This window comes from Gasterosteus aculeatus, chromosome 13 (assembly GCF_964276395.1).
Source record: "Gasterosteus aculeatus chromosome 13, fGasAcu3.hap1.1, whole genome shotgun sequence".
Taxonomy (NCBI): domain Eukaryota; kingdom Metazoa; phylum Chordata; class Actinopteri; order Perciformes; family Gasterosteidae; genus Gasterosteus; species Gasterosteus aculeatus.
The window spans coordinates 4,782,867-4,805,323 of NC_135701.1; the positions used below are offsets into that span (position 1 = coordinate 4,782,867).

The following is a 22,457-nucleotide window of genomic DNA, read 5'->3' on the forward strand; positions in this document are numbered from 1 at the left end:
ACAATTCTCTGGTCAACATCTCGTCCCTGATGAACGGGGGAACGTTAGAGACCGTGACTCGGGTCGCTGGTGTGGCGAGAGGCAGGACGGGCACGAACGTCTCGTTCACCACGATCCCCTTCTCCACCACCATGTTGGCTTTGTCCACGCTGTCCATGAACATCACCACCGCGTTGTTCATGCGGGCGGCGGACTTTACGCTGCCGTGACCGACCATCTCCCCCACGGCCAGGCTGCAGTCCTCCACCGAGCACGGGAAACCGGAATTTTAACGCCGTGCTTCCGCGTCAGTCGGGTCAGATCCATGGCGGCGTTTAGCACGCCGACCAGCGCGAGCCGATCAGCCGCAAAAAACGCGCACTGCACAAACACAGACCTCTAAAAACCAAGTCCACACAAACTACCTACGTTCCCACATTAACTAGTGGAAATACCCACACGGAAAAACGGTATCGCTCTCAGCTCCACGCTCCGTCACTCAGAGAGAGAGAGAGAGAGAGAGAGAGAGAGAGAGAGAGAGAGAGAGAGAGAGAGAGAGAGAGAGAGAGAGAGAGAGAGAGAGAGAGAGAGAGAGAGAGAGAGAGGGAGAGAGAGAGGCCGCTTCTACGTACATTGTTTTTATTTTAGTCTTTTACGATGTTTTTCTTAATCAGCATCCATCACAGCAATTGCAAAGACTGCCGTAGCATCACTGAGCCCAACAATCCAACGCACGACCTCGCGGGTCGGAAGCCCGAAGCCACGAGAACACAACCAGTTGTGTGTGTGTGCCTGTGTGTGTGCCTGTGTGTGTGTGTGTGCCTGTGTGTGTGTGTGTGTGCCTGTGTGTGTGCCTGTGTGTGTGTGTGTGTGCCTGTGTGTGTGTGTGTGCCTGTGTGTCTTTGCATGTGTCTGCAAGAGGTAGATGAGACAAAGCTGCTCTAATGTGATTTATTTTGTTCGCGCTCATCGTCTGAAAGCACAAAGATCCGCCCTAACGGACCGAGACAGAACCAGAGTGGACTCCCAGGTCCGAGCTCCTCCTCCGCGTCCGGTCGCGCCACAAAGAGGAAGTGGTTTGGTTTGTTTACTCTCTGGAGTCTCCGCTGTGATAAGTTAAAGCAGCATTTTTTGTTTTTGTTGTACTGAACTTGATGGGGAAAAACCTCGCTCCTTTGTGGTCATGTGACCTTTTAGCTCTGTCGACCATCAGCGGCATGTAGCCGTGCAGAAGAACGGGACGTCACGTCAACGCAACACTGATGCAACCGGCACCAGCAGGCAGCGCCGGATGCATCCATTGTTAGACGGACTCGGGTCATCGGCTAGGTGGGCGTCGCCCAAACGGCGCTCCACTGACCTCCATAAAGGCCGTGCACACAGGTGGAATATCCGTGTGAGTGTAAACTACTGGGGAGGTTTTCTGTACCAAGTCAAACCGCTTTCTTCTCTCTACTGTGTCGAGCGCTTTGATGGAGTCCATGATCCTCCCATCTGTCATGTAGTTCATTATTTAATGTAGAGCCAATTTAACAATTCTGATCAAAACCACTTTCCTGAAAAAAATGTGAGTAAAGAGCTTATGTTCTGATCAAGAGCTTGTCGGTTTCTTTTCTTTTCCTCAGAATATTCTAATTTGGTTTCAGTTGTATTTAATGTGCATTCTTTGTCTCTTTCCAAGCCTGTTTTTTATGAAGGCATCATAATTATTATTAGATGTTTAATCTAATTGTTGGTCAAAGCAAAAGCTACAAGTTCTTTAGTTAAATGTTGAACATTTTCCCAATAACTACATTTATTTCAAATTATCTGTCTTTTTCTCCCGGACTCCTTTCTCTGTCAGCGTGTCTTCTGTGGTGCGATCTGGATCAAGTGTACACTTCAGGGTAAGAGACACTTTCACTGTGATGGATGAGCAGCTACACGATGCGTCCGCACATCCCCAACCGTCTTTTAACGAAACCCGGTCTCACGTGTACAGTGCGAACCTGCAACAAATGGTTAACCACGGAGATAAGAGCGGGGCGATAAGAATGATGAAGTGGAGCGTGAACAGGTCACCCGATGACGGCCCGGTGTTGCCACATCAAACACTGGTGTTCTGTAAACACCCGTCGACTGCAGCAGGACAGCGTTCCCTCCAAGCACGTCCTCCGGCATGCAGCTGTAACGTGGAGCCGTAACGCACCCCGACTTGTGCGCCGTTGCGGATCGTCTTGTTAGGGTTTTCTTCTCTGAGGGGGACGGTCAGGAAGGATGAAGCGCTCCTGTGTGAAGCACCTGAAAACTCTGGTGATAAGTCTCAACTTCCTGTGCTGGGTAAGTACCGACGCGTAGGACATGCAGACTTCACAACGAAACAGCAGCCTTCTTTAATGTAACAGGGACATTGAATGAAATGTATCTTCTATTATTATGGGTTTTAGTCTATTGGATCCTTGTGTGACTTTGATGCAGTGATGCTTGAATGAGAAGAAGCGGATGTGAACGTCTCACTGCCGCGCTGTCCCAACCTCCCCTCACATCAGGCACGTGCACTGACATTTTGTGGGGGGGCAGGTGCTCGAACCAAAACAAACGGGCAAAATGATTCATGAAATTAAAAATACTAATAATAAAATAAATGAATGAAGAACACAGTAGGATTTCCCCTGTCCTTCCGCTTTACAGACTCGCATTTCTTGGCATTATGCTGCAAATTGTGTAATTGAGATAAATAAGTAAGAGTGACTTACCTAATCTCTATCAAGACAACACACACACACATTTATTTGACTGTTTTCTGACAGTTGAAGCATAAGCAGCATTACACTAATAATATAGAACAATATACGTCACCAGACTGTCATGTAGCTCAACTTAATACTTTCAATAATTGAATTAAATCAAACTAAACTAGTGAACTTGTCTATTCTCTGCCTGCCTGTATCTCTCCCTCTCCGTTAAATATGACAAACGTCCGTAAACGGCTCGACGAGGCTTCGACATTTCGTTTATTTGTTTATTTTTTTAGCAAACGTCAGGCCAGTTGTGACGTAATGTTTTCAGCGGCGCTAATGACGTGGTTCATTTATCACCAAACAACGTCATCCCTTGTTTCTCCGATGCTGCAGCCGTTTGCCGCTCAGCACTGTGCGAGCACTAAGAGGAAGAGGATCATCATCATCATCATCATGCTGGGGCGAAATTCTCACGAGAAATAAATGCCCCGTCAGATATCAAAACACATTTGGGGGGAATTGATGCCAGAGAGAGTATTTTTTTATTCTGAAATATGGATGAATGAGGGAAACATGGGGCACTTTTCTCATCCAGGGCAAAGGGGCAGGTGCTTGAGCCCCACCGGGGGTCTACCTGTGCACGTGCCTGCTTCACATCTGCATATAATAACCAGTTCTCCGCTCTGTGCACGTTGCAGCTGTGCGCCGCCTTCACGGTGGCCTTGGGCGAGTTCCAGATGATCAACTCCAAGTTCTCCTCCCTCATCACCACCTTCTGGCCCATCTTTCCCGCCAACACCGTGGTGGCCACCGGCACCATCATTTGCTGCGTGTGTTACCTGGGAGTGATGGGGGCCATGAAGGAGAACCGCTGCATGCTCGTCAACGTGAGTGTTCGCGTCGGTTCGGTCCGTCTGTTAACATTAACCCACGTGCACGTCGTACTCGCCGACGACCCGGTGATCGGGTTTCGTTTTTTTCCCGCCTGCGCCGATACCGATAAGCTCTGATCAAATGACACGTGGGACTCTAGAAAGGAATGTAGCCTGTAAACTACGAGACCCGTTTCACTGTTGCCATGTGAATTATAAATTTGCTGTTGGGACGCAACCTCCTGCCCAACGAGCAAGTGTCCTAAAAGCTGCCGTGGTTGTAGAAAGAGGTGTGATGGGAAAATGACCCCACTTCAAATTTTACTTACATTGTAAACAGCTTCTTGATAACAGCATGACGTTCATTTAGTAAACAATGGTCCGTTTATAGTCAAATAGACCATAAAGCTTTAGGGCGGGCTTACTGTGATGGACGCAGCGTTTGGCCTGTGACCCTTTCAGTGTTGTTTTTGGGGGGGGGGGGGTCACTTCTGGCTCCAATAAAACCAGAGACTACTACAGAGACGCCTCAGCACGTTACGGCCTAAAAGAGCTGATGAATGACATCACGAGGCGACACAGACTCGCCTGACCGATACTGACCTGATACTGATAACCGGTTGCAACTCTCACTCCAAAGTCACTCGCGCTTGAACGTGATTCTCCCCGACTGCAGTTCTTCGTCCTGTTGTTCATCCTGATGCTGGTGGAGTTGGCCATGGCCTGTGTCTTCCTGGTCTACAGCAGAGAGGTAAGAGCCTTTCGACACTTTCCCAGGGAGTTGTGTTACACTGTTGGCGAATATTTTCCCCCTCAAACTGCTTTGGGCTGGTCGTGGGACACCTTACCGCTGTCCTCTCGTCCAGCACGTACTGCGGCGATGTCTTTTCATGTCCATCGGGCAGCGGCGCACTGCGGATAACGCCTCGTCTGTCCCTGCAGATCCACACGTACTTTGAAGAAGACCTGACGCGGAGCCTGGAGATCTACAGAGAGTCGGGCTCAGAGATCAACACCACCCTCAAAGAAGACTTCGATGCCGTCCAGCACCTGGTAAACTGGGTCCTAAACTGTGGCGTTTCTGTTATATTGGTGGATTTAACGGTGAAAGTCTGCACCTCAACCAAATGTTCACTGCTTCAGTTGAAATCCTTTGGAGTGGCAGAGAGGGGCTTATTCTGAAAGGCTGTTGGGTGTTTTTCTGGTACAGTTCAGGTGCTGTGGAGTCCACGGTGTGGCAGACTGGAAAGGGGACGTGCCCATCTCCTGTTGTAGGAAGGACCCCTGTGACCTCTTCACGCGCACCTACTGGGAAGAGGTCACCTCCACGACCATCGCTGCACCAAACACCCGTTTCCGTGCTTCTCCGTAGTGTGCAGTGTCTGTGATTTAACAACGCCAGCCTCCGTCCCGTTCCTTCTGTCCCGGACGCTTTCCTACTCTGCGTGTTTCATTTCCTGCTGTGAAGGATCACCGCAGACGCTTTGTCTTTCAGGGTTGTCTGGTGAAACTGAGGGACTGGTTTTCAGGAAACTATCGCAGCACAGGCGCCGGCGTCGCCGCCATGTTCATCCTGCAGGTACGATCCATCTTATTTCCCTCAGTCTGAGAAGGGAGAATTCAACAGCTCAGCTAACTAAAACCTATAGTTCTGTTTCACATCAAGTATGAAACATGTTGCGTGGGTCCCTACTACATACAAATATAAAGAAAAGGGATATATAGCTAAATTGTGAGCCTTGTTAGGGTCGGCACCGACCCGTTTGGGGTTTTAAATGCATAAAAGAACCTGATCAATTATTTTTTTCATGCATCAAGGCCTTTTGACTTTGTAAGGGATCTGTTTTCCAACAAAATAAAACAAAAACATTTTTTTCACTAAATTATAAAATGCTCTGGTTGAAATTATGACCATTGTGTTGTTCCGGTCCTTTTCGACCCAGTAGTAATAATTGGAGCCAAAACTAAAATGATAAGTTCACTGTGACACACACTGACAGACGGCTCCCCTCCCAGTCATGTGACCTTTAGGGGACAAAGAGGTCAATTCAGTAGAGAGGTGGTGATCTGCAGGAAAAGGCCCAGAGGTCCACACCAAAAAATATGAAAGAGATGAGAAACAAATTGGATGATAGATACTTAATTTTAGTGTATTTCACAGTTGATTTAAGAAGAAATAGTACTAATTCCTGACGACAAGTTGTTACCTGAGGGAAATATCCGTTTAGCTGCTCTGTGCTCCACTACGTGCGCCAGCTGGTGTCTACGTGCACACACGGGTCACATCAATAGGACGTGGATTAGAGCGGCGGCAGAGTGACGTTGTGGCGCGTAAAACCAAAATGAATACGCAAATGTTCTCTGTATAGCTGCAGCTGAGATTACCCTGTGACATGACACAGTGCTTTCTCCTTTTGTTTCCATTCTAACACTGATAAGAGCTCTGAGATGTCACATTTGAATTTGTATTTCTTCACATGTTCTGTGGCTCTGACAAGCAGCGTTTTCATGTTTAACTATGTTTTTTATACCTGTTTTCTTTCTTTTCAGTTTATCTGTCTGTCCATCACCGTCCCCCTCTTTTGCCTCCTCAGTCGACAGGGTTTGGGTTACAAGTGAAGCCAATTGAATCCGACCTCCTGTATGTTGGCACGATGCTGCTCCCCGTGTCACCTGTTTATTATTCCGCCCCAAAAAGAAACGGTCCTTCTTTGACAGCCGCCCATCATCACTATTGACTTTGTCCTGTGATGTGAATAAGATGGATGACATGATTCCTCAAAGCCCCCCGGAGGTCTGTTTCCCCATGACTATAGATGACGTGAACTACTTTGTGGCACCTGCCCTTCCCAGTTCGTTCAACTTTGAAAGACAAACTGGTGTCGGACCGTAAGACTTTTTAACCTTATTCATTGAGTTTTCAATATTTTCCTCCATTTTTTTAAAATAGTTTTTTGATTTCAAGATATTCGGTTAATAATATGCCTGCGGTTCCAGACCCATCTGGTTCCACTTATCCAATGTCTTAATTCTTTGTTCAGACTTTGGTCTCTAAATCCAGGCTTGGATGACCAGTATTTAAAATAAACCTAAAAAAATGTGCTTGTAACAGCATTTTTAAAATTAATTGCTTCGTTTTTCGGGTGATTCTGATTCTTCTGAAATATCGGCCGCTTCCTGCTGTGCGAGGAAGCCACAATAATAATCCTTGCCATTGCTGTTTTAGGAATTAAAATCACAAACCACTTGGTAAGATGTTAATGTGTGAGGTAGCTTAACTGGTATATATTATGTAATTTTTATTTCTTTTTAAAATGGAAACATTAGTCAACAGATTTTCATAATTTGTAATAACACAGCAATAGCCAATGAGCTATGAGCGAAGTTTAGACATTTACTTATCTGTGTATCAGTCTGTATTACAGCCCATGTTCTGTATCGAGTTGAGAGTGAAACGTGATTAAGTCAGTAAAGTTTTTTATCGTAAAAATACCACTGTATCGTCTGAGTTTCCTTGGTGCTTCTGATAATATTCCTCATGATGCAAATAAAATAAAAACTGTTTTGTCACAGAGTTGCATATTAAGGAACTACAACTGCTTTTTGTTGTGCAAGTCTGTGCTTAACATTAGTAATAAATCAACCTTAAACATTTACAAGTAAATTGCTGGAACATTAAAGGTACGTTGTGAAAGGTAAGGTTTGTTTACCTCTGTTATAAATCAACTGGTCTGAGTGCAATATAAATCTCGATCCCCACACAGCCGAGCTCTGCCTTTTTTAATAAGCGTTTCCTACCTCATTACCATCCACAAATATATAGAGCCAAATGTATGACACTTTAAATATGTATGTTGCGTTTGATTATCAAATTTCTTGGAGTGGTTTATTTGTTTTGTTACCTTTTTATTGCATTCATTATACCTTTATTTAATGTCATTTGGCAACTATTTTCCCGTCCTCCAAATACAAAGTTTACATATACATATGTTTGTAAAGTGGATGTAATTTGCGTGCCGTGTGTAAAGTACGTCGCACATTGTGAGACACGTGGGTCCGCAGCAGAGGCCGAAGGCGGCCAGCAGGTGTCGCCATCGCGCCGCTCGTTGTTCCTCCTTCATGCTCACGCGACCAATAGACTCCTGCTTCTGTCCAACAGTCAGGGAGCCGTTGATTCAAAACAAGTTGTGATGGTTAACGGTCCGTAGTTTTCAGTTATGATTAACCAGTTGCCGGAATTGAAAAGCATGACACGCGTAGAAACGGGAACCAAGAGGGAAACAACGTTAGCAACTGAAACACTGTTACATTTGAATTGAGTTCCCTTCGGCCAGAAGGTGACGGCTGGCTGAGATATTTAGACTGTTTTTTTAAGACGACGTCTGGACAATAAGTTCCCCGGCACTACAAAGATGAACGATCCAAGTCTTCAAAGCAAAGCCTCGGGTATTTAAAAAGTTAATCCAGTTAACACAGGTGTTAAGACTGCGGTGAATAAGCGCGCGTCTCTTCTTTTTCCCCACTTAAAATGTCTTTCAAGTCATGTCTATAACGTTAGTTCGGTTAACCAAGTTGGTTAACCTGTGACAAAACATTAGCAACAAGTCCATCATTGGTTAAATAATAATTCATATTACGGTAGTTAACGGTTAGCTGCATTACAGATTAGCTAACGTTAGCTAACGCTAAACAACGTCACTGCTTCGGCAGTTTGTAACGTTAGCTAACGCTAACCAAACATAACGTCACTGCTTCCTCAATCGGGCAGTTTGTAACGTTAGCCAACTGTCCAGTAAAACAATTAATACAAATGTAATGACTCCAGCTGATTTGGTGGTATTACACTAAACCGTAACCTCTCAGTTAAATACTGTTAATGTGAATTATACACTAATGGCATTTAGTTGGCCATTAGTGGCGATTCGAGATGATCCATCTTGAACAAAGCACCGTCTACATTTCCAGAGAAAGTGTCTGAGGCGAAGGACGGAGCTGCAGGTCCGGTCAGGGACGACTTCCACCAACCTGCGAGGAAATGGTCTGACAGTCAACTGAAGGTACTGCAACAACTCCCCATTCGAAAACAAACCTTTTTAAAAAGCGACACGTTGAGCTCATATTTGATGCATTATGAAAAAACGTGATCAAAACTGCAAGAATTCAGCCAAACAACTTCTCTCGTCCTGGTAGATTTATTTGTCAGATCACAAGTATCCGCGCTGCGTTTGCAAAGGCAGGAGAACAACTGACCAAACATCAGGAAAAACATTGTGTCTCTAATTCTCATCCTTATCAGACCCGTTTGCCTGGTTGGCGCTTGCTGACCTCACACTCCTCAACCAGGACAAGACCCCGACTCCCTAAATGAGCAGTGGGAAAAACGTTTTTGATTCTCAATTATTGTTTTATCCTTATGTCATTCAGAAAAAAATCAAACAAGCGGAGGCTAGAAATCAACGTCTGATCAGAGAGCAGAACCGACTACGGTTCGCCGTGACTGAAAAGGAGGCCGCGGTGAAGCGGCTGCGGAAGACGCTGAGGGACAAAAGCGTCAGGCCACCTGGTTACAACGGTGAAGACTCATGCGAGCAGGTGAAGAGCGCATGTGAACACGCATCTCAACATAGAAGCAGTGACGCACACAACTTGCCCCCTTGAGTGTGTGTGCTAAGTCGGGGCATGATGACAGACCCGCGCTCCCTCTAAGGACACCGGTGCTGCCAGCGTCACACGTTTGGCTGCAATATGCCTGGAATGAGGGAGACGTTGAGTTCATGTACATTTAATGCAGCGCCAGAGTCACTCACCAGTTACCAGTGTACTTATCAATGGTACCAATGCACTGAATGCCAGTTTAAACGACGGCGCATAAAAACAACTGGATGGAGCTGAAGGCCGCGGTACCGTGGAAACATGTATGCCCCCCCCAGCAAACACATATTGATTTGAATACTTCCTCTAAATGCAGTGTCCATTTTTGTATCTGGAGCATCCACTCCAGATGTGCTGCTGCATCGTCGCCCCGCTCTGTACCGGATGGTACTTCCCCTGCGGAGACAAGTTTTAAATACACATTCAATCATTTGGTGTTCGCCCCCACCGACATGTTCCAATTTGCTTGACTATTTTTGTAAAAATGTACTATCAACTAAATATGCGACGCACGTCTCACCAAGCTGGACGTCCAGCTCACGCTAGATGTATTTAGTTACATAAAGCTATTTTAAGCTTTTTGTTTAACTTGTTTTATGTTTCAATCCATTTTCTTAATTGTTTTTAAATTTCCCCTTTCTATTCATTTCTATGGTTTTAACCGTTTAATGTGAAACGCTTAGAATGGCCTGAAATGTTCTCTACAAATACACTTGCCTTGCCCGGCCTTACATTTCAAGTTGTCCCGTCATATTGTTGATAACACACTACGGCCTTTTCCCTTCATTTACTTAATATCAGCGCAAACGGCAGCTGGAGAACAACATTGACAAGATGAGAATGAAGGTCACCGGGGCGAAGGAACTCCAAAAGACCTACCAGCACATCCATGACCACCTGCAGCAGGTGAGCTCTGCTGTTGGATACGCTGAAAGCAGGCGGTAGTCAAAGGACTTCACCGATAGTAGCTTATCAATATGGAGATACTTTTTTCTATTTACACTCAAAGGGGATTACATAATGTCATGAAAGTACACCGATAACTGAAACCACGCTCTCGATGTCTGCAGACATGTCAGCGATACGTCTAATCACACTTTGCAGTGCAGCCTTGTTGAGCTCAGGCTCATCAGCTAAAGAGCCTCAATAACTATCTGTCTTTATTTACTGCAGCTACTCCAGTTGATCCAGGACACCTGTAGCAGTGTGCAGTCTTGTTTCTAACAGGAAGTAACTAGCCAGCCCATTTATCAAGTACAACTTGACATATTTGACACATTTCTTAATGTGTTTTCAGTTACAAAAGTAGATGAAACATTACACAATAGCCTTTGGTCAGGAAACCAGAGAAGCTGTAAGGAAGACGCACGTATTGGATGAATCTAATGTAAACCACCACCGCGTCATTGAGCCGATGCTTGTGGTCTGTAATGTGGTCAGGAGGTCCGTGAGATGGAGCAGGCGCGCGGCCGCAAAGAGCACGCCGTCAGCACCGGACGGGCAGAGGGGGAGAGACTAAGCAGACAGCTCCAGGCAGAAGCAGCAGCTTTGGAGAGCTCACAGGTGAGACCGCCCCACCACCACGCCCAGCGCAAGCCCCCCACAGCGGCTGTGACGGGAGTCTGCATTGCCTTTATCCTGATATATGAAGGAACCTGGATTGAAAATGGCCGCACAAGTTGAAGCTCTCCTTTCAGCACCATCGACCGTATCTTATGAAATTAGCGGCCTGAAGAAGTACAACGTGTGTGTGTGTGTGTGTGTTGGAAAAAGGTCACAGCCGGTTTGAGAGGGTTCGATAGCTGCACACAGACACACACTCACCGGCTTGGATTTGACTCAGCAGTCTCGATGTGCGGGTGTTAGTGATTATAAAAGCTGTTGTAAGTCCGAAAAAATAACGCCGACTGGTTCATAGATCCCCCTCTCCTCTGAGTCAGGGTTATCTGGTAGCTTTAAATAAAAAGATGATGATTTTAAACCGGTATACAGTGATCCCTCGCCACTTCGCGGTTCACTTATCGCGGATTCGCTATTTCGCGGATTTTCATATTGCATTTTTTTTTTTTTTTGGTGCATTGTGCTCTGCATTCTGATTCGCTAAAAACTCACTCCCGAGCCGTTCATTACAGTTCTCCAACGTAATCGATGGTGGCATGTCGGTGTACAAGGATCTTTTTGCAAAGAAGAAAAAAGAGCGACAACAGCTGCCTATCACTATGTTCTTCTCCCGAACAAACACACCTGCACCGCGGGCTTCAGAAGAAGAGAACACTGCAGAGCGCAGTCAGGATGCAGCGGCCCAGTCTGAAGAGCAGTGAAACGGCCTACACGCGAGTCACTGTATTTGTATACATGTAATAGTTGCTAATTGTAAAAAAAAAAAAAGTTTTCTATTTCGCGGATTTCACTTATCGCGGGTCATTTTCGGAACGTAACCCCCGCGATAAACGAGGGATTACTGTATACATATCTAAGCTGCATCTTATCTCAACCTTTAGGAGAGGGCTGTTGCCAAGCAGCTCTCTCCTGTCTTCACTGCACAAAACATTTTAGATCAGCTCCAACCTGGTTTCCGCTAGAAGACTTCCGTGGTAACTGCTGGTCTCAGTCTCCAAAGACGTAATGCTTTCTTCTGATGTGGGTGAATGTTGTGTTTTGGTGCTGTTGGATCTTAGAGCAGCCTTTGATACTGTAGATGAGAGCGTCCTCACAGAAAGGCAAAAGCCTGGGGAGACTTTCTCTGTGATTGTAGTTATTTCTGTGTCACTTGGTCCCCACATCACTAAAACTGCTGCTCTTTCCTGTGGTGTGCCTCAGGGTCCTGTCTCGGGTCCCAAATAATCTGCTTTGCATACACTAGAAATAAGAAATGATATAAAACTGTTTCATGTCTTTAGTCTTTGGGTTTAAGGGAACCAATAAAATTCAAGCCCATCTGGATGAAATATATGATTCCACCTGCCTGGTCATTTAAAATAATATTTAATCTGTTTCTCAAGTTGCATCTTATTTTTTTCCAGGTAGCTGGAAATATTGCTCGTTTTGTATAGTAAAAACAAAGTATGAATGCGTTATTTTAGATAGGTAGATACTTTTTACTACAAGAGGATCTTTGAGGTAGGTTTTAGCATAATGCCTGCTAATGCATTAGCATCTGGTACTAGAGACTTTGAGCTGGTTTTGGGACCAGTTCTTTTCATCTGGGACAGTAAATTATAAGAAGTCTTGACTTATGTTTGTCATTCTTGATTTCTTTGTCTTCTCTTTCTTAAATTTGGTAGAAATTTCCGTAAGCACCTCAGGATGGTGGGCAGCCGCAGGATGAAGGTCCAGAGTAAGTATTGCTGTCAGTCAGCGTACATGTACTGTATGTACAGTGTGCTAATGTCAGAGCATTTCCATACATTCATGCTCAACAGTGTGAGCGATAACTTTGGGATTTATTTGTGCTTCATGCATGGAGCAGCGGTGCTGTGCACGTCGGAGTGTGTTTGTGAATCAGACCAGCTGAACTTTATTCCTTAAAATCCCCCTTGAAGGTGATTTGGTCAGTCTTTACTGAAGTGTTTGGTTGTTGTGTATGTCTTGAGTCTTGCCACAATTAACTAACTAATGAATTGTGTTGTTTTGATGACATTGAGTCTGTGCTGGAAACTTCAACGGTGCAAGAGACCGTGCATATTTGTTTACAATGCATGGCAGATATCAATATAAAACCAGAAAGACACTGACAGCTAAACAGCTGATCCGTCATGTGAGTCAAGTGTTTGCTGTGTAATATTTCCATCAAATGTTTATCAACAGAAGTTTAAAAAATAAAACATTTTGAGCAAGATTCATCAGATTTTTGTATGTGACACTTACAACGTTGAGTGAACCCTTTGAAGCATTTGAGTGGCTCATATGTTTGGTGGTAAAGGGTAAGACATCCCAACCAAAGGATTGAGGAAACTTTGTAAAACTCGTAGATCCCTCACTTGTTACTGTTTGGTCAATGGAAACCGTTATGAATCTATGAAAACAAGCATGAATCTACAGAGATACATTTTACCTCACAAATGTTCTCTCGATCTATCCAAAGTTTATTTTCTAAATCGAGTGAATAATCACAACTTGCACTTGTCACAAGTCAGGTATTTATTCCGAGGCACCTGTAACCACACCCAGTGATGACGCCATGTGGCCACACCCCCTGCTGTTCACCTCTAAATAACAGCAACATTATTGCCAAATCAGCTCCATACAAGTACTATTAATAACAGTAATATTGAATTACCACAATACAAACATTAGCAGGGGCTGCTACACACAATGGGGCAACTAGATGGAACTGTGATTTCTGGGGTTTGGAGTGTGTGTGCGTGTGCTGTAGAATGACGCATTTGCCCCCCCACCCTCCCCCTCCTACCGACTCCATCAGCCTTTGCCGACCGCCGGGCCAAGAGCTTCAGCCGCTCGTGGAGTGACCCGACACCCGTCAAGCCCGACTCAATGCATGACTCCAGAGACAGTGAGTGGCACGCTCTCCACCCCTCACGCACACACCAACAACAAAATGCCGCACAACATACAGAAATGATTGTCTTTTCATCAACCACTTCTCCTTGACGTCGAAGGAAAGACGTCAAGGAAAAGTGGTGCAGAGTTCATAAGGACTCAGGAAAAGACAACTGCAACTTTAGAATGCAACTGTACACATCACCTGTACAAAATCAGCAGCGACAATCTCTGTACGATTGGTGCTTCGCTTTAAACGTCGCTGACACAAAGAATTGTGGGGCGCCATTGTCCCCTTTTACTTTGGTATAGGATACGCTAAAAGAAATTAAGGAAGGAACCAAAGTACCGTTCCAAGCGCCTCTCCTTGGCATTTTCCAGCATTTGACCAGCTCTTATTAAGGCTGACACGTATCAGGAATCAGGAAACCTTTATTACCAAAATATGTCAAACATACAAGGAATTTGTCTTGGCGGTTGGTGCGCGACAGTGGACAGTGTGACAATAGACAACAAGACAGCAGTGCACAAGTAATAAAATAAAGTCAAATGAAATGCTAATGCAATGGGTAAGTAGTAACGCATCGTCTCAGTCAGTTCCCATCGTTCCAAACAAGACGATGCCACCGCGGCCGCACACTCTGTTGCTGATTCTGTGATTGTGTGGCTACAGTTCTTCTGAATGTCTCCACTCTTATCGCTTCGCCATCCAACCTCATCTTTCCACCTGGTTGTCCATCCGCCTGTTGCCGTGTGTGCCGTAGTCGCCTGGATGCATCAGCAGAGCGTCCTCCTCTCTTCCTCCCGCTCTGGGCCAAAAAAATGTTTAAAAAATAACAGGTGCAGCTCTTTTAAAATGGAGCATGCTGCTCTCTAATCTTGTTTGTGTGTAATCCTTTCATCTCGCCCTTTGTTCCTGTGTGTGTGTGTGTGTGTGTGTGTGCCAGGTGGCGAGCTTCAGAGCTCCTCAGGGACTCTAGATGAAGGGCCTGATGAGGATGCCGACTGGGATGATGAGAGGGAGATGGAGAGGGTCGCTTGTGAAGCAGAGGACTTCATCCCACCTAAAATCATGGTGCGCATCTCAACAATCGATTTTCTAATTTGTTTTCTAAGCCGACCGAAATGCATCCGTCACGTTTTTCTGCGTCTGTGTCCTATTTTCCACAGCTAGTTTCCTCCAAGGTTCCAAAGGCTGAATATGTCCCTAACATCATTCGTAGGGACGACCCCTCCATCATCCCCATTCTTTATGTGAGTAGCAGCCCTTCGGCTGTATTGATTCATTTAGTCTTAAGATACAACATGATATTCTGACATCAGTAACCATGCGGCACCAGGCTGTTTTTATTTGAATACATTTGGTGAAATTAAAGATATTTGAAAAGCTGAAACTACTGCAACCATGGACAACTGCAACCATTACCCACGGCAAGTGGTTTTGCCATATTGAAGATCTTAAGCAAAGATCTGCGTTGGCCCAGCGAGTGATGGAGTCATTCAGTGCAGTTGGCAGGTTTCATTTTCGTCTTAGTGAGGAACTGTTCAGTCCCTCTCGTGAGAGGGTGTCTCTCTAAAGATATATGCGACTTGTTGGCTTTAATGGTCTCCTAAGTGGCACCTTGTTCTTTGTCTGCTCAGATGGAATTAAAGACGGTCTGTTGCTGGTATTTTCTCTCCAGGAAAGAGAAACACAGAACGTAACATTTTAATTGAGATGCAAAATCCTCTTGAGCTTTGCCAAATCCATAATAGGATTATTATATTATTATAATAATTGTCTTGGCAGTTATTCAAACCTTTCATGCTAAAATGGTAATGACATGTCTTGGATGATGAATCCCAAGAATAACCCCCCTTTTTAAGAAGTTTCAACAGATACTAGTTTGATCGCCCTGGTTGGTACGTTCATGTTCCCCTCAGGATGAATTGTAATAAATTTGATAATCCTCTACCTGCTCATCTAGAGCCGATTGCAGGTCAACATTTCAATTTGTCCAATACTTTGGTTTGTGATCAAATACAATACAAATACATATTGAACAGTATTATATAAAGTATTACATGTTTTAAACAATATCCAGGTCAGCTGAGTCTGGTACTATACTGGGTACTATAATTGTTGGTTTTGACTTGCATACCTTGTTAATCAACTTATTCAAAAAGATCACGTACTTAATTGTGAATGAGTAAAAATCTGAATGTGTAAATCCAATCTGACCTCTGGCTGTAAATTATCCAAAGTGGTGTCATTTAATTTGATTTGATTGATTTGAAGGGTATCGCTTAAAATAAACACTAATTCTGCCTCAACCTTCCATTTAAAGGACCATGAACGTGCCACGTTTGACGACATCCTCGGTGAGTGTGACATTTGTGTGATTTTATTTTATTTTTAGCTCTAAAGTGAAAATGACTCCAAGTGGAAAAGATGAGGACCGACTAAGTTTCAGCTTGCTGGAGGGCCGAGATGACTCACTGTTTTTGTACTGTGTGTGTGTGTGTGTGTGTGTGTGTGTGTGTGTGTGTGTGTGTGTGTGTGTGTGCGGACGTCTCAAGAGAAAGCCAATTTATGTGTCTCACCATTACAGCTGAGTGGGAAAAGTGACACCTTTCTCCCTCTCTCTTTCTCTCCCATTCTGCGTCCAGAGGAGATCGAGAAGAAGCTGGCGGCCTACAGGAAAGGCTGTAAGATCTGGAACATGCTCATTTTCTGTCAGGTGAGTGACAAGGGAGACGGGGCAATATTGTGAAATCATTGACTTGTGCTCTACATTAGAGTTTGCTTGCAATGTGGCAGAAGACTTATTTCTAACTAATTAATTCAGCAAAAAACTGATACCAGCTTCTCAAGATATCAATAAAATCAATTTAAGCGAAAGATATTTGCATTTGGCAGCTTAAAGTAACACATCTCCTGCTGTCTTGATGAGATATACAACTACCAGCTACCACGGGGCGATAAGAGAGGCTTCGTCTTCACTTTTTGGCGAACTGTAACGTTGCACATCTTTATATAAAGTCAATACTATATTCAGATGGACGTTATAAGTAAAGTAAAGATGTCGCGGTAGAATCCCTATAAACTATATATGTTTTCTCTTCTCTGACTGTGTTTGAGCATCTGAAGCATTCTGAATCCTCGCTGGAGTGAATATTAAAGAGCACCTATCCACATTTACTGACATTTCTCATGTTGGTCTCTTATCAAAAGGGCTCAAACTATTTTGAGTTTTTTTTTTTATATCTCCATCTTCAGTTTCACCCTTTCACGCTTGGATTATACATTTAAATAATTGCAATAACAATATGCCAAAATGTGTCAAGAAGTGCGACCTTTGTCCGCTTACTGTCGTCGAATCGTTCCGTTCCGACCCTTAACCCTCCTACCAACCTGTCCTTTTGTCCTCCTTTCCCCCCTCGTGTCCTTCTCTCCCCTGCGCTCAGGTTCTGGCGGCGGCTCGGCAGGCTGATGAGCAAGCTGAACCCAAAGCCCAACCTCATTCACATCATGGGCTGCTACGTGCTGGGCAGCGCCAATGGGGAAAAGGTAGTGGTCCTTTTTGTGGGAACAAACAGAGACTCTCACCCTCCTGTAGTTAGTGCAAGAGTTCACTTGAAATGTCTACATGAAGCACAACATCTGAGCTATGCACACACACAGACACACACAAAGGTATGTGCTCTGTATAGAACCATGCAGATAAGATCCTTTGCAAATAGGTATTATAGATAAAAAGAACAGAGGGAGCGCTTGTTTGTGCATGCGAAAGATAAAATAATGTAAAGAAAGTTTGTGGAGTGTGTAGAGATGCCTTCACCGCGCCCTCTGAGGGCTCACACATACACATACACACACACACACACACACACACACACACACACACACCACTTTGGAATGACAGGGAGAACAGATCCCTTGACACCAACCCAATTAAGCCAAACCCACTCATCCTCGCCACTATGACACACTCACACGTTTAACAACACACTTGACCCTGCCACAACAACGCCCCCCCACCTGCCCCCCGCGCGCTCAGACGCTGATGCGCTCTCACTTTATGTAGCCGCACTCCCATACAGGTAACCTGCCCACACACACTGAAATATTCATAGCGCCTCACGCAGCGTCTTCTGTAAGCACATGTACCGCTGCACTCGGCACGGCCAAAGGGTTGAGCTTCTTTTGTCAGCGGTACAAAAGCGCCCAAATTTAAAGATGCATAACTTAAGGCTGGCGCAGGCTTCTGCGTCGACGCACTCCTTTCAATTCATGGTTCTAAAAGTCTTGCGTGTGTTGCAGAGCAATTCACCGCCAGAACAACAGGTGGAGTAACGTGTTTTGTTGAAGACGACCTAGAGAGTCGCGTCTTTGTGTGTGGAAGTTGTTGGTTTGTTTATTTATTTATCATAGACTTTATTGCCCCGTGCATCGACACTGTTGCTTTTCATCAATATTTTTCAAAAAATATTAATGCACGCGTTTAAAAGAAAAAGATAAGTAAATTGTGTTCATAGCATAGCGGTCTGGGATATTTTTGTTGATTCCTGATATTAAAGTATAGTTTTTTTGTGTGTGATACAGTGGAGAAAATAAAGCATTTATTTTGCAGGAATGTAACCATAGAAACAATTTGATGACATCCGACATAGTGTCATCACTCTTTGATCTTGCCACTGCATGAAAAGTGGGATTTTCGGCAGTATGCGGCACTGTAAATTGTCGTGGAATTTCAGGTTTGCGGCTGTTAAATTGTCATAAATTGACGTGGGCCTCCCTTGTGCCCCCATGACCCCCCTCCTCCTAATTCTAGGGGAGGCTTTGACATGTAAATGAAAATGCTGTGAGCTATACAAATGCAAATCAGGGTCGCAGAGGCAGTTTTAGCCCAGGTGACATTTTTTTTAAAGGTAAGAAAATGTCGGGTACAAATAGATCAGGCTCAGTAGCCTGATTATAGACTCTTACATTTGAGCTTGAATTGATTTATTTAATTCAAATATGCTAGATTACTGTGTACGCCATTAGCAAAGGCAAATGTTATGTAAAAAAGATACACAAAAACACTTCTTTAAAAAATGAGTTTTAATCAAGGTTAAATGAGCATTCCATGCAAACAACATTTGAATCAGCATGAGGGGTCTGCAGAGATCACAGTCTGCTAGAGCTCAACTACAGTGCATAGTGGCAGGACTACAGTGACCTTTGCTTTGGTCTTACTTAAATGCACAGAGGATGTATTAACCACACATCTTCTAGCAATGCGCTCAACTGGCAGAAATGATGCTGTATGACGTGTCTGTTCCCTGCAAGCCCCAAACTTCTATTGGCTTTCCATAAAAATGTCTGTCCGGGTGGAGATGAAGCCAGGAAACTTGTGCAAGAACATGTTTAAATGCCGTACCCTTTGACACAACATTAACAACTATAAACTGCTTTATAATGGCTGGTCGTAGTTCTGCTAGAGGGTCAAGGACGGGTTCCTCAAAACTGTTGTGTTTCCACACCACTTAGCATGAACACATGCTGACCTTTCTGCTCTGCATCTATCGACTGAGTAAGTTACATTCATATATGTTACCCGTTTACAAGTCACGGCAAAACATTCCACCTCAGTGACACAAGGGTACATGTGATGATACATTGTCAACATTGCATGTCTGTCAGACTCAGGAGTGTCTGGTGGAATGGAGAAGAGGCACCACTGTACAGTTTCTAGGGAAAGTCGTTCTGCTGACACCAAAACACTGCTTTACATGAAGCATATCAGCTGTTTCAAAGTCGCAACCATTTGTCTTCCTAAAATACTGGTCCTTCCGTATAACAATAACCTCGTATGTGATTGGAGGACCCTTAGACTCCTCGTCCAATCACGTGTGAGGTCATAGGCACGACTCAGACAGCAGTACTTGCAAGACGAGCGTGTTACTACATTCAGTAGTGATGGCAAAGTGAAGCTTTCTGAACCAGTGAAGCTTTCCAGCCAATTGTATCGGAAAAAGGTTCATTCATTCAATGCATCGCAAACTCTATGATGACCTCTGCTGTTGAAAACTTGTAGTGCATATGTTCTGAATAGCCTACCAGTATATTTTGGCCCAGTCTCTGTGGGTTGAACAGGATTATGAAAAGTTGAACCAATAAATCATCTAATAAATACATGGATTTCTATATGAATAAAACTATTGTTTTTCAGGTTTAAATTGTGTCCTTGTTTGTGTATTTCAATTCTCTGTACATTGGAAAGAAGTTTAACAAACACTTATCTATATCTTTCTGCACCTTTGTGCATGTATGTTTGTTATCATACTAGCAGAATAATTAATAGAAGATATATAATAGACGATTATATAATATATATTTCATATATACTATATATATAACATATATATATATATATATATATATATATATATATATATATGACATGTAAGCAATATAATTTAAAATATCAGCAAGTGCTTCCTACTGCATGTGCAGTTCATGGCAGTCATAGGGACTTATGTGAATTGTTTGAATGTGGGAAGTGATTTGCAGAGGAAAGGTCAGTGGGGCAGTGATTGTGCTTTTGGACAGTTTCTTATGACAGGATATTGAAGTGCTTGTGGACACATGGGATGGGGCATGAAGTTATTATTGATTTTTATTGAGAAAGACAATTTTCTCCACAGAATTGGGGTTGAGTCGGTTTCTTAGATACTATTTCCCCTGCCTTACAAAAAAGGCGCTTACACGACATGATGAGGCAGGAATGCTCAAAAGATTACGTGCTAATACAAATAGATGTGGGTACACATGTTTGTGTTTGATTCGATATTTTAGCGGGTCTTCACTCCGTGGAATGTTTGATTCAGCCAAATATCGGGTGGTCTCCACAATAAAAATAAACATCCATAATTACACAATACAAATGACAGACTTTGTCTGCCTATTACAAACCTTGTTAGAGGAAATCAAATTGAAGTGCTCCCACATCTCGGAGCGACCTCTCTTTGCCACAGGTTCCATTGTAAATTTGCTACTACTACTACTACTACAACACTGACTTTGACTGTATCAAACAGACAAGCCCCAACCCTGTTTCGAGCCCATTTGAATCAATTCGAAGCTGTCACGTGACTGTGCGCCGGAACGAAGCTTCGGACGTCACTGATGACGTCACTGAGCGGGAGCGAAGCTTTGGACGTCACTGATCACGTGATCAGCAGCGAACGAACCGAGCACCGATACAATTGCTTCGCCCTGCACTGGTTCATATTTCGACACAAGCGTCGAAGCAGGAGGGTGGGAGGTAACAACACTAACATTCAGAAGAACTGTATCTCCAGTTCCTTTGTTTGGTTTTTGCTGCTTCGTGAATAATGGCGGGACGACGTCTCGCGTTCAACTCGCCTTCAACTCCTCTCCGCGGTCACCAACTTTCGGCCGGTCCGCAGACAGACAGAAGAAGCAGCTGAAAGCTCTCAGTGGATCGTCTCGTCAACTCCAACAACAAACCGCCGATATCAACGAGCGGTTCGCTCCACTGGAGCGTTCGGGACTCTGCGGGTTTGTGTCCATGGAGGAGAGGAACCGACTCAAAGGAGAGGAGACGGGCGCACGATCCCACGATAGCGGTAAGAATACGCTCGATGACTGCAAGCTAAGCTAAGAGTAGCGTAGCCTCAAGCTAAGCTAAGAGTAGCCTAGTAGCCTTACAAGTGAGCAGAACCCGCTTTATTAAAGTGCGTTTTCTTTGTGTGTAAGTGACACTGTTTCTCCTTCCTTGTTAAATGTTACTGCGACTTGCGTTTGGTTTTTTTTGTATTCATACCACACATTTAATTGTTTTCCAGCCGCCTGTGAGACGTATTGTGAGACGGGACGCAGGAGCTTCAGGTTCAGGCGGAAAACACTCATTGCGAAGGAAGCTGCGAAGGATTCAGCGCGGAGTCGAGCGAGAAGAAAGCGGGTCAGAGTTTATTTGCTGACTTGTTTCAGGTGCATTGATCGATGTGTTGTGTCCGTACGCATCGCACAGTACTGATTCATTGTTGTTTTTACAGCTGCTGGAATCGAGACAAAGTGAGCTGGCTGATGACGAGGTGGAAATCCGCCACCGTGGAGCTCGCGTCGGGCGGAGGGGACGGCGTTGTTGGCGGCGTCTCGGGTGGATCGTACGGTCGCCACACGCACACGAGCCGCCTGCACAACAGACCTGCCTCGGAAAACACGGCGCCAGTGACGGTCAACGACCCCGAGGAGGCAAACGGACAGTTTACTGAGCTGTAGTTTTTAAACCGCCGTTACCCAAGTGTGGGCAGATCCTCACTTTGTATGTAGTTGTTGTTTGTGTGTTGTTAATAAAGCTCTCTTTGCATAAACATGTGTCAAATGTTCATTTTCTCTATAAATTCATTGATGTCCTGGTTGGTATCCTAATAATAGTGTAGTAGCCTACATAGGATAACAATGAAATGAATATACAGCATAATATGATATAATATATATATAAATAAAATAAGGCGGGTGACCAACAGCGACAGATCTGCCAACCAATCACGAGTGATTGAAAGTTGTGGTTTCATCCAATCATGAACAAGGAAACTCAAGCCTCGTCTGCCCAGGGTGTGGTTTTGCTGCCAATCACGAGTGATTTTATTTGTTAGTGGGTTGTGGTTTCATCCAATAAGGAGTAAGGATATTCAAGCCCGCTCGGCTCGGCCACCCGCGGTTTCGCTGCATTCATATGCT

At 44.4% G+C, this 22,457-nt stretch overlaps 3 protein-coding genes and 1 long non-coding RNA gene across 4 annotated transcripts; all 4 read left to right on the forward strand.

The window, feature by feature from the left end:
* Positions 1–1,827: 1,827 nt before the first annotated feature.
* LOC120830990 (leukocyte surface antigen CD53) lies at positions 1,828–7,061 on the forward strand. Its single transcript, XM_078087076.1, has 8 exons — positions 1,828–1,865; positions 1,961–2,298; positions 3,398–3,586; positions 4,248–4,322; positions 4,514–4,624; positions 4,782–4,889; positions 5,067–5,150; positions 6,122–7,061. The coding sequence occupies exons 2-8, from the start codon at positions 2,236–2,238 to the stop codon at positions 6,188–6,190; spliced, it is 699 nt and encodes a 232-aa protein (XP_077943202.1). The 5' UTR covers positions 1,828–1,865; positions 1,961–2,235; the 3' UTR covers positions 6,191–7,061.
* Positions 7,062–7,634: 573 nt separating this feature from the next.
* On the forward strand, positions 7,635–11,685 carry LOC144386329 (uncharacterized). The gene is made up of 5 exons (XM_078087079.1): positions 7,635–8,017; positions 8,537–8,628; positions 8,996–9,163; positions 10,025–10,129; positions 10,664–11,685. Exons 1-5 carry the CDS (start codon positions 7,984–7,986, stop codon positions 10,904–10,906), a joined length of 642 nt encoding a protein of 213 aa, XP_077943205.1. The 5' UTR covers positions 7,635–7,983; the 3' UTR covers positions 10,907–11,685.
* Positions 11,686–12,419: 734 nt separating this feature from the next.
* Positions 12,420–16,550, forward strand: LOC120830617 (NMDA receptor synaptonuclear signaling and neuronal migration factor). Its single transcript, XM_078087082.1, has 6 exons — positions 12,420–12,560; positions 13,647–13,736; positions 14,671–14,798; positions 14,894–14,977; positions 16,051–16,084; positions 16,373–16,550. The coding sequence occupies exons 1-6, from the start codon at positions 12,530–12,532 to the stop codon at positions 16,474–16,476; spliced, it is 471 nt and encodes a 156-aa protein (XP_077943208.1). The 5' UTR covers positions 12,420–12,529; the 3' UTR covers positions 16,477–16,550.
* Positions 16,551–20,884: 4,334 nt separating this feature from the next.
* Positions 20,885–22,087, forward strand: LOC144386335 (uncharacterized). Its single transcript, XR_013452038.1, has 3 exons — positions 20,885–21,340; positions 21,560–21,675; positions 21,770–22,087. It is a non-coding gene; the product is annotated as an uncharacterized LOC144386335 (long non-coding RNA).
* The last annotated feature ends 370 nt before the right edge of the window (positions 22,088–22,457 follow it).